A 12,304-nucleotide genomic window follows, 5' to 3' on the forward strand; every position below is an offset into this window, starting at 1 on the left:
ATTATACTTATATAGGTCTTCAAAATTTTTAGTAATTTTAATACCAAGGTAAGTAAAATGGTTTTTAGCAATATTAAAAGGTATTTGATCATAATAATCAGAATAATTATTAATAGGAAATAATTCACTTTTATGTAAGTTAAGTTTATATCCAGAGAAAATACTAAATTCCGTAAATATAGATAACATAAAAGGAATAGATTTCTTAGGGTCTGAAATGTAAACTAATAAATCATCCACATATAATGAAACCTTATGTAAATTATCCCCTCTCTTAATACCCTGCACATAATTAGAATCCCTAAGAGCAATAGCAAGTGGTTCTAAAACCAAATTAAATAATAAAGGACTAAGAGGACAACCCTGATGGGTTCCTCTATATAATCTAAAATAAGGAGACTTTTGATAATTAGTTATAACCGCAGCCACTGGGGCTTGATAAATCAATTTAATCCAGGACCAGAATTAAACCTCTTCAAAACCTGAAACTAATAAGGCCACTCCACCCTATCAAAAGCTTTCTCTGCATCCAGAGATACATTCGGATTCTTTGACTGAGGGGGAATAAATGATATTTAACAATCTTCAAATATTAAAATGTGAATACCTAGTTTTGATAAATCCTGTTTGATCATTTGAGATAACAGTAGGCAAAAATTCTCAAGTCTATTAGCTAGAATCTTAGAGAGAATTTAAACATCTACATTCAATCAAGAGATAGGTCTATAGGATGCACATTCCAGTGGGTCTTTTCCTTTTTTAGGAATCAATGATATTAATGCCTCATAAAAAGTTTTTGGACGGTTCCCAGAGGGTATAGAATCGGTAAATGTTTGATGAAGATGTGGTATAAACATTTCATGAAAAGTCTTGTAAAATTCTACCGTATAACCATCAGGTCCCGGAGCTTTCCCTAATTGCATAGAGGATATAGCTTTGGCTATCTCCTCTTGTTTGATAGGTGCATCTAATATATCAACATCTTGAGTCGAAATATTTAACTTTTGCAAAAATGCAAAAATACTAATAATAGTATTATCAGAGAATTCAGATTTATAAAGATTAGAATAAAAATCATAAATATCTTATAGATTTCATAAGGATCTAAGGTTTCAATTCTATCTGGTCTACGAATTTTTAAAATCTGTCTTCTAACCATACTGGCCTTCAACTGACCCTCCAAAAGTTTACCAGATTTGTCTCTGTGTATATAAAATAAACTTTCAGATTTAAGAATTTGCCGTTCAATGGGAAAGGTCAAAAGCAAATCATACTGTGATTGAAATTCGACCCTTTCTTTATATAGGTCTTCAGTAGGTTTGACTGAATACGCTTTAACTATCTCTCTAATGTTATTAGTAAGCACTAACAATTCCACTTTAGTTTTCTTTCTTAAAGCTGCTGAGTATGAAATTATCTGTCTCCTAAGAAAAGATTTCATCGTGTCCCATATAACCAGGTTTGACATTCCTTCAGTTGTATTAAATTCAAAAAATATAGAAATTTGCTCCTTAATAAAACTAACAAAAGCTGGATCCTGTAACAATACGGGATTCAATCTCCACTGTGACATTTTCAAAAAGCTATCTGAAAGCTTCAGGGTTAACTTCAAAGGTGTGTGATCTGACAACGCAATGACGTCATACACACACTACAACGGATTGTAGCAAACGTGTGTCTAAAAAAAAGTAATCAATTCCAGAATACTTATGATGAACGTGTGAGAAAAAAGAGAGAAATCTTTGTCATTGGGGTGTTTATATCTCCAGATATCGACCAGGCCATATTCTAGTAAGAAAGAATTAATACAGGCCGCCGCTTTATTGGGAAGCGACGGATTGGTTAATGACCTGTCAATCGCCGGGTTCAGACAACAATTAAAGTCACCGCCCATAATCAACTTATATTCATTCAAATTCGGTAGTTCAGAAAAAAGTTCCTTAAAAAAATCAGAATTATCTACGTTAGGTGCATATACACACACTAGAGCTACTTTTTGCTCACATAATAAACCAGTAACAATTAAATATCTTCCAATCGAATCAGTCATAGTGTTAAAATGTACAAAAGGGATTTCGGAGTTAACAAAAATAGATACACCTCTTACTTCATTAGTCGACAACGAATGGTACAAAGTTCCTTTCCAAAATTTGAAGAATCTGTCCTGTTTCCGTATATGATTTTCTTGCGCATAAATAATATCTGCGTTAAGTGTTCTTAATTTCTTAAAAATCTTTTTATGCTTAATGGGATGATTCATTCACAACATTCAAATTCCAAGAAATTATATTAATTTTATTAACATCCATGTTTAAAATTTAATTTGATATTTTATAAAAAAATTATTACACAAGCGCAGATTAATCCAAAAGGCACGGGTACAACTAGGAAGGAGTGACGTATTTGCAGAAAAAAATCCATCAACAGAACTGCCCAATCGAGGAAAAAAACCTATTCTAAAAGCCCCCTCCCTCCCACAAAGCAAGAAAGGCAGTAGCCAATAGGCTGGCCACATGCTAATAACCCTTGACCCTGTCCTCCATTGTGCAGCTACATATATTAAATTTAAAGTAGACATCCCACCCAAAATAATGATAATAAAAGTAACAAACAAATTTCAAATACTACAATGTTATGTCTAACAGTAATAAAAATATAATCGGAAACAGCCATCTTAAAATCACCTAAAGTATCTTAATCACATATTCAAAGAAAAATAAATCAGAGAAAATAATATAACAAGGTTCTCTCAAAAAAGAAAAAAGAGTATTGAGACAAACAAAAGAAGCTTAATACACGACAGGTCCTATACAGACCTTTAGAGTATAATACTGTTAAGAGTTCCCTACAAAACAATTATATATATACTAATTATTAACGAGTAAAAAAAAGTTTAATCAGCCACGTCCCATACTAAAGACTGAAAAAGTACAGAATAAACTTAACTCAGGAGATCTATAGACATCTTATACATCAGATTACATCAGAATTACCTATTGAGTAATCAACTTAACTTTAAGATTTTATTCAGTAATCAGCTTAACTTTAAGATTTTTAATGTACTCCCATCCCTCCTGGGGAGAGTAAATTCTCAGTGACTGAGACCCTTCAGGAAAAATTATCAACCATGCTGGGTGCTGAAGGAAGGGGTGTAACTTTAATTTATACATTTCACTTATGACTTCTCGGTATTTCCTTCTTTCGGCAAAGATCTCAGGGGGGTAATCTTCAACTATACGAATTTCTGTCAATTTAAAGATTATCTTTTGCTTTTTTTTGGCTTCTCGAAGTATGGCTTCTTTGGTTGTATAATAATGCAAACAAAGTACAATTGGTCGAGGAAGTAATTCAGAAGAACGCCGAGAAAATGGAATTCTATGGACTCTATCAATTAAAGGGCTGGCTTCCAGAGTCTCACTAAAAAGTGAATACAACATATCTGAGAAGAAATTTAACAGATCGCCAGCTTCAGTATTTTCAGGCAATCCTAGTACGCAAATTCCTCCGACGGCCTCTAATATCTAAATCAACCATTTTTTTCTTCGTTTTAGATAGTTCCGAGGTAATTTCATTGATTTTCTTTTCCATCAAAGATATCTTCACTCTTTGATCTTTAATAGTTTGCCTGAATAGATCATGATCGTTCTCAATTCGGTCTGTAGTCTGCTTAAGAGTCTGAAGTTGAAAGTCCATATTTTTCAGAGAATCTTGAACACTAGAGATAGATTTTTCGAGCTTCCCGTTGGTGTCCCTCAGCATATCAATCTTAGTGTTAAGCAATCTGAATTCTGACTTCATGTCTTGTATTGAAGAAAATATTCCTGCTAAAGTAACAGGTTCCTCTGCTTTCTTTTTTTTGTTCAGTTTGTTCCGTTTTGGGAAAAGTCTTAGCGCTTCTCAGTTCAGTACCAGATCTATTGGCCATCATAATTGAATCATAAATCCTTCAGTAGAAGTAATAAATCATCAAACTTAAAAGGAATCTGTCAGTGGGATATAAAGTATTAAAAAAAGTGGAGCTGCTGGAAATGTGACTTACTACATGCGCTGCAAAAATGGCGGATCTCCCAGTTCCTCCGTCTCCGCCGCATCTGCACCCAGGATGAGGCTTTCCATTCCAGGACATCTCAAATGTCCTCTTTCTTTAAGGATCGTGGTTTCCCCTCTGCCGGCATCAATGATGCCCTCACCTGCATCTCCTCCATTTCCCGCTCTTCGGCCCTCGGGAAAGGACCGAGTTCCCTTGTCCTCACCTATAACCCCACCAGCCTCTGGATCCAGCATACTATCCTCCTCAACTTCCGCCACCTTCAACAGGACCCCACCACTAAGCACATCTTTTCCTCTCTACCCCTCTCCGCTTTTTGCAGGGGTCGTTCCCTCTGCGACTGCCTGGTCCACACGGCCCTCCCCACAAATCTCCCACCTGGCATTTATCCCTGCAAGCGTTAAGTGCTACACCTGTCCCTACACCTCCTCCCTTACCACCATTCAGGGCCCCAAACAGTCCTTCCAGGTGAGGCAACACTTCACCTGGGAGTCTGTTGGGGTCATCTATTGCATCCGGTGTTCCCGGTGCGGCCTCCTCTACATTGGCGAGACCTGACGCAGATTGGGGGACCGCTTCGTCGAGCACCTCCATCCGCCACAACAGACAGGACCTCCTGGTAGCCACCCACTTCAACTCTGCTTCACATTCCCATTCGGGTATGTCCATACATGGCCTCCTCTACTGCCATGATGAGGTTGGAGGAGCAACACCTCATATACCGTTGGGTAGTCTCCAGCCCCTTGGCATAAACACTGAATTCTCCAACTTCCGGTAATTCCCTCCCTCTCCCTTCCCGCATCTCATTTTCACTCTGCCTCCTCCTCTATCACCTCTCTCATGATTCTGCCTTCTTCTACTACATAGTGCTTTCCCCTTACATTCCTTCTTCACCTTTCCTGCCTATTCCCTCCCTGCTTCCCCTCCCCCACCCCTTGATCTTTCCTCTTATTGGTTTTTCACCTGGCACCTACCAGCCTCCTCCTTCCCACCCTCCCCCCACCTTCTTTATAGGGCCCCTGCCCCCTCCCTCTTCAGTCCTGACGAAGGGTCTCGGCCTGAAACATTGACTGCTTGTTTCCACGGATGCTGCCCGACCTGCTGAGTTCCTCCAGTGTGTTGTACATGTTCATAAGAATGTATGAACTGTAAGGTCCAACACTATGGTAGATTTTCAACAGACCAAACCAAAATGAAGACAAAAGAGCATTCAAAGCAAGTCAGGGAAATGATAATAGAGAAGCACAAATCTGGGGAAGGGCACAACACCATCTCAAAAGCAATGAACATACCTCAGAGCAGTTCATCATGAAAAAATGGAAAAAAAATATGAAACCACAACGGCGCTGCCTAGGTCAGGCCACCCCTCAAAACAGTCAGCAGAGAAGAATGGCACTTGTAAGAGAGGCTACTGAGACATCAAGTCACTCTGAGTGAGCTGCAGAATTCAGAGGATGCAAATGGAGATTAAGTTCATGCTCCACAATCTCTAAGATCTTGCACCAAAAAGGGTATTTTTGGAAGAGTGGCAAGGAAGCAACCCTGGCTAAAAAATGGCATATCCTTGCCTGTCAAGACTTCAGAAAGTGTCACTTAGAAGATACTGTAAAGATATGGAAGAAGGTCTTGTGGTTGGAGGAGACTAAAGTGGAACATTCTGGCCTCAACCCTAAATGGTATGTGTGGTGTAAATCTAATACAGCGCATGGTATACAAAGTATGGTGGAGGCTGCATCATGCTATGGGGGTGCTTTTCAGCAGCAAGGACTGGAAATCTGGTTAGGATTGATGGGAAGCTGAATGCTGCTAAACAGATAAAATTCTGGTAATCTCTGCCAGAAAGCTTAAACTGAGAAGGAAGTTTGTTTTTCAGTAGGACAATGACCCAAAGCACACTGCTAGAGCAACCATGGAGTGACTTCAAATGAAGAAAATTGTTGTCCTTGAGTGGCCCAGTCAGAGTCCTGATCTTAATATTTCCCGCAAGACCTCAAGATTGCTGTCTGCTGCTGCTCCCCAACTAATCTGGCACAGATTGAGCAAACACGAGGAAATCTGCAGATGCTGGAAATTCAAACAACACACACAAAATGCTGGTGGAACACAGCAGACCAGGCAGCAATATAAGGAGAAGCACTGTCGCTGTTTCGGGCCGAGACCCTTCGTCAGGACTCGATGCTGCCTGGCCTGCTGTGTTCCACCAGCATTTTGTGTGTGGCACAGATAGAGCAATTTTGCAAGGAGGAATAGGCAAATTTTGCTTCATCATATGGTGCAACGATAATAGAGACTTATCGAAAAAGATAACCGGTTGTAATAGAGCTATGAGAGATGTTTCAACAGGAAAAAGGGGGATGAATACTTCTGAACTGCTGACATAGCAGTTTTTGAATTTTTAGCTTTTCATGCTTTACAATTTTCCCTCTCTTTACTGTACTGTTGAAAAAGGAGTATGTGATTCACAAACTAAAATTCTCAGCTAAATTGATTAAAATCCATGGTTGTAATACTCATTTATGTGAACAAATAGTTGGTGGCTGAATACTTTTACACTTTTTGATTAGTTCGGGCATCAAAAGTTACAGGCAGGAGAATAGTTACAGGCAGCATTCAAAGTTCAAAGTAAGTTTATTATCAAAGTACATATATGTCACCATTTACAACCCTGAGATTCATTTTCTTGCAGGCTTTCACAGTAAATACAAGATAGACAATAGAATAATGAAAGACCACACCCAACAGAATGGACAACCAGTGTGCAAAAGACAACAAACTGTGTACACACAAAAAAAAGAAAATAATTATAAATAAATAGGCAATAAATAATGACAATATGAGATGAAGAATAATTGAAAGCCAGTCCATAGGTTGTGGGAAGTATCCAGTGATTGGGGTGGGTGAGGTTGAGTGAAGTTATTCCCTATGGTTCAAGGGCTTGATGGTTGAGGAGTAATAACTGTCTCTAAACCTGGTGGGTCCTGAAGCTCCTGTATCTTCTTCCTGATATCTGCAGCAAAAAGAGAGCATGGCCGGGATGGTGGGGTCCTAGATTTTGGATATCACTTTCCTGTGACAGCACTCTGTGTAGATGTGCTCAATAGTTGGCAAGGCTTTACCTTGATGGACTGGCTATATCATACTTATTTGTAGGCTCTTCTGTTCAAGGACATTGGACATGATGCACCCAGTCAATATATTCTCCATCACACATCTATAGAAGTTTGTTAAAGTTTTAGATGACATGCTGAATTTTCGCAAACTTCTAAGAAATTAGAGGTGCTTCTGTACTTTCTTTGTAATGGCATTTCCATGCTGGATCCAGGACAGATCCTCTGAAATGATAGCACTGAGGAATTTAAAGTTGCTGACCCCCCTCCAACTCCAATCCCCCGATGAAGACTGGCTCATCCTTTTCCTGAAGTCAACAATCAGCTCTTTGGTCTTGCTGACATTGAGTGAGAGGTTGTTGTGGCACCATTCAGCCAGATTTTCATCACCACTTTTGATTTGGCCAATGATAGTGGTGTTGTCAGCAAAGTTAAATATGGCATTGGAGCAGTACTTAGCCTCAAAGTCATTAGTACAAAGCGAGTAGAGCAGGGGGCTAAGCACACAATCTCAAGGTGCACCTACGTTGATGGAGATTGTGGAGGAGATGTTTTAGCCAATCTGAACTGACTGGGTCTGCAAGTGAGGAAATCGATGATCCTGTTGCACAAGGAGGTAGAGGCCCAAGTCATGAAGCTTATTGTTTAGTTTTGAGGGGAGTATTATGGCAATAAACATGCCACACTCAACTGGTGTAGACTTGATGGGCTGAATGGCTCATTCTGTTTATGTGTGTTATAGTCTGATAGGCTAAATCTACTACCCTCCTCTGCCTTTTGTGGCAAGCTAATTCTGTAATATGCAAAGCTAAATTACGGCATCTCATGTCTCATGACTTTCTAAATGAGTCTTGTCAAAGGCATAACTATAATCTAGTGGTTGCCAACCTTTTTTAAGCCCAAGATCCCCCACCTCGGCTTAGTGAAAGGCAAGATCGATCTACTAAATTGTTTAGAGAAAAAACAGCTCAGATTGTACTTTCAACTTGAGGCCTTTATTTGGACTAATTGTATTTTAATTATATAAAATGCTTTTGTCAACCTTTCAAATTAATTCAACCAAGAAAACATATCAAACAGGCCATAGCTGTCTTTCTTTAAGTATTTTACAATACTTCATACCTTTAATTCTAGGTTTCATTATTTAATTTTATTTCACCATGAAAAATGAATAAAAATTGACTGTTGCACTCTGTGATGACTGGGGCTGAATAATTTTTGCTAGTTTGCTGAAATTTGGCTGATAACTACAGACAGCCAGTCTGAGACAGTCTGTGAGGTGTCTGTCAGTAAGACAGCTCCTGTACTTAGATTTAATAAACTTCATCTGTGAAAATGCAGTTTCACACAGTTGACCAGAAGTAGGCACTGACTTTTAGTGCACATGTGGTGAGATGACCTCAGGCAGCAAGTCAACAAGTCGTTGCAGCACTTTGCCGCGACTCAACCACCGAACATCAGCATGAAGAAGTATGTCTCCGTAAGCGGCATCGAGCTCATCCAGTAACACCTTGAATAAGCGGTGCTGAAGTGTTTTTGCTCGAATCAAGTTTATCGGTTTGACCACCAGTGTCATTACATGAGAAAAGTCCACAACCTTCCCAGCCAAGGCCTACTAATGAATCACACAGTGATAATTCAGGAAGTCCGGAAAATCAGGGTCATTATCGTACAGTGCTATAATTTCAACACGCACACCGCACATTGCTGGGTAATCAGTAGTAATTGCCATCAGTTTATGAATGGGGATGTCATTTTCACGGACATATTTTTTAAACTCATTGTAAATATCCTCACTTCTCATTCTCTCCTTCAAGTGCAAAGAGTGAGGAAGCCCTCCTTTGTTGTAAAATACTGGAAAGTCATTCTGACAAATACAACAAGCTGAGCTGTTTGCATTACATCCAGAGATTCACTGAACTGTAGTGAAAAATATTCACAGATTGACAAGTCCTTTAACAGTTGTCGATCCACGTTCTCTGACAGTGACTCTACCCTCCTTGTCACTGTTGCAGGGCCAAGCGATATATTACGTATTGCGGTTTTGATGTCATTTTTGTTTTTAAAGTCATTAAAACGGTCTCTGCGGTAATAGCCATTGCTTTCTTGAATAAATCGCCATCTGTAAAAGGCTTCTTGTGTTTAGCCAAAAGGTGACTTGCACGAAAAGATACTTCAATAGTAGCCTTATTTTGAGCAGCATATTTTGTGAAAAATGATTGCTGGGCCTTCAACCCCGATTTCAGCTCCTCAACCTTCCTGGCACAGACTGCACTCTTTATAAGTGTCTTTAAATTTCTGGTGGTTGGTGTTGTGGTGCCGTTCCAGATTCCCTCTTTTAGTCAGTGCTTGTGCTTAGTGGCACAACATGAATACATGCTTGTCTTTCACCAAGGTAAATAGAAATTCCTCTTCCCATTCTGAATGGAATTTGTATATTCTCGCTTTCTTTCGTGGAGCCTCCACCATGCTAACTAGCTACCTTGCAGGATATCACCAGCGAGTGCCGTATATTGATGTTTGTGACTGTCTGTACTCTTATCTAATCTAATTGGTCACTTTGATGCAGCCGAAGCTACGCTGAAAAAAACACAACAGCTAAATCAAAAGAGGGAGAGAGGCGCTAACTTTTCTGTAAAAAATAAAATTAATGCTAATTACTAGCACACTATCCCAAATGCTAAACATGAATTCACGCTACCAAAGGCAAAAAATTCGAAAGAAAGAGAGAGCAGTACAACTGATCAAACTTTTGCGTAACTGACACAATATAAATAGCAGCATAATAGAGTCAAAACCAATTAAAGTTGATCAAATTTTAGTTAAGTCATGAATGCATAGGTGAGTCATTTTTACCCACACGTGTTGTTTTCTTTCACCATTGGACAGTTTGCCCATTTGTTTGTTTATGTTTAAGATAAACGAAGCTCTCCCACGCTCCATGGAAATTTGACAGACAGCGGCAATAGTCACATGATGTCAGCACATGTGCCGCACGACACTGGGCAGTGGAAAAAGAGAAACACAATAACCAGGGAAAGCAACTAAGTGTGGGTTAAAAACGACTCACATATGCGCTCTAGGGGTAAAATTGGCTTTTGCGTCAAAAGGTTTATCAGGCATAATATATTTGTGTATTTATTTTTCTTTTTTTTCAGGATCTACTGGGAAAGTCTCAAAGATTGACGGTCGATCGCGATCAATTGGTTGGCGACCACTACTATAATCCATATAGACCACCTCTACTGTTCCACTTTCATCACTTCAATGAATGACACCAATATACAGACACTCATGTTTTTCTAGAGACCTACATGAAGGCAAACAGACAGCCCAGTTGTGATCTCCAGAACGGCTAGTAGTCTGCACAAATTCAGAATACAAGGGAAAATGTTCAATTTGAAGGATTAAAAGGATCAGAATGTCCATTAACTGACACAGCATAAATAGCTTACAAATCAATCAACTGGACACTGTCAATGATAATTTCAAGAATGTGTAAATACCTACCTCTGCTGTTACAGAAGCAACAGCGAGAGTTGCCAAATCTTGGAACTTTTTTAGACAGGTGGAGCTTGGATGACTGCTGCCTTTCATTATTCTCCCTGAAATCGAGTGTGCAAGTGGACAAGAAGCTGCTGCAACAAAAATCATACATGCCAATCGTGATCCTCTCCAGAGACATCTTAAAGTTCAGAATAAATTTATTATCAATGTACGTATGGGTCATTTAATACTACCCTGAGATTTATTTTTGAGCAGACATTTACAAGGAAAAGGAAATAGAATAGAAATTTATCAAAAACAAAGATGGACAAGCAACCAAAGTGAAGACAATCTGTCTAAAAAAATATATATATAATACTGAAAATACTTTATCACATCTCCTCATAAGTAGCATCAGAGCAGGAGAGAGATATATGACTATGGTGGCTAGTTTCCTAAAGCAATGTTTTTACAGTTAATTTTAAAACAAGACAAAAAGGACTAAAAACAGAAAATGTTAGAAACACTCGTCAAGTCAGTAGTGTCTATGGAGAAACAGTTAACATTTCAAGTCAAAAGCTTGCTTAGAACTGGAACTTAAGAAAACAGGTTTGTTTTACATTATATAGAGGATGGAGAATAATGGGGTAGGATAAAGTGAAGACTGGTGGTAAGAGGGTTGCTGTCGCGATTTATTGTTTATGAAGCCATTTGCTTGGGGGCAGTTAGGTAGGGAGAAAACATGGGCACATCAGTAAATGTGGAATGAATGTCAAAGCTGTTTCAGGGAAGTGAAATCAAATGCAGAATGTTGGAAATACCCCTCACAACTGTCCTCATTACTCTTAACAGGCAGCTTTTATAAAGATCAACTGTGGCAACCTTGGCCCTGCCATATCAGGGATATTCCCATTGTTCTTCTATCACCTATTCTCCCCATTTTCTCACTTCACAATTCTGATGAAAGTTCTCGGGCCTAAAACTAACTCCACTTCTCTCTCCAAAGATCCTGCCCGACCTACATCTTCGTTCATTTCAGATTTCCAGCATCTACAATTTATTTTTGTTTCTCAGGCCCAACAGAGTATATGGCAGGTAATAATTTTATGCTCAAATCTGCAGAGCCATATAAAAGCTCTTTCTGGAATTTGGCCAACATCCAGGATACTTTGATGTTTTCATCCTTGAATAGGTATTCATTTATAGTAAGCAGAGGAGAGAAGGGTCTTCAATGATAGGAAGGAAGGAGTGGCTGAAGGGTACAGAGAGAGGTGTTCACTTTCCAAGGTGAAGGAAAGGCTACAGAGAAGAATAACTGCATAGTATCATTGCACAGGACAGGCTCTTCAACCCACAATATTGTGCCAAACTTTTAACCTATTCCACGATCAATCTGGCTGGTGGTGTAGTGGCATCAGCACTGGACTTCTAGGCGGATGGTCCTGAGTTCAAACTCAGCTGGGTCCCAACCTGGGCAGCAGCAAAACAAAGACCTGGCAATCTACTTCTGTATTTTACCATGAAAACCCTATGGTCCATGAGGTCACGAAGAGTCGGACTCGACTTAACAACTGAACAACAAGATCAATCTAACCCCTCCTAAGTAGTCTCAATTTTGTGGTAATTTAAGTAGTCTCAATTTAGTCTCAATGTGGCTGTCTAA

General features: G+C 39.2%; 1 protein-coding gene across 4 annotated transcripts in view; it reads right to left on the reverse strand.

The window, feature by feature from the left end:
* stard9 (StAR-related lipid transfer (START) domain containing 9) overlaps positions 1-12,304 on the reverse strand; it is a 438,377-nt gene that overhangs the window by 14,285 nt on the left and 411,788 nt on the right. For all 4 annotated transcript variants that reach the window (XM_073040494.1, XM_073040495.1, XM_073040497.1 and 1 more), the window contains one exon: positions 10,666-10,793. In XM_073040494.1, the coding sequence (XP_072896595.1) occupies positions 10,666-10,793 (128 nt within the window). The remainder of the gene's footprint in view (positions 1-10,665; positions 10,794-12,304) is intronic.

The sequence above is a fragment of the Hemitrygon akajei genome, chromosome 3 (assembly GCF_048418815.1).
Source record: "Hemitrygon akajei chromosome 3, sHemAka1.3, whole genome shotgun sequence".
In the NCBI taxonomy this organism is placed as follows: domain Eukaryota; kingdom Metazoa; phylum Chordata; class Chondrichthyes; order Myliobatiformes; family Dasyatidae; genus Hemitrygon; species Hemitrygon akajei.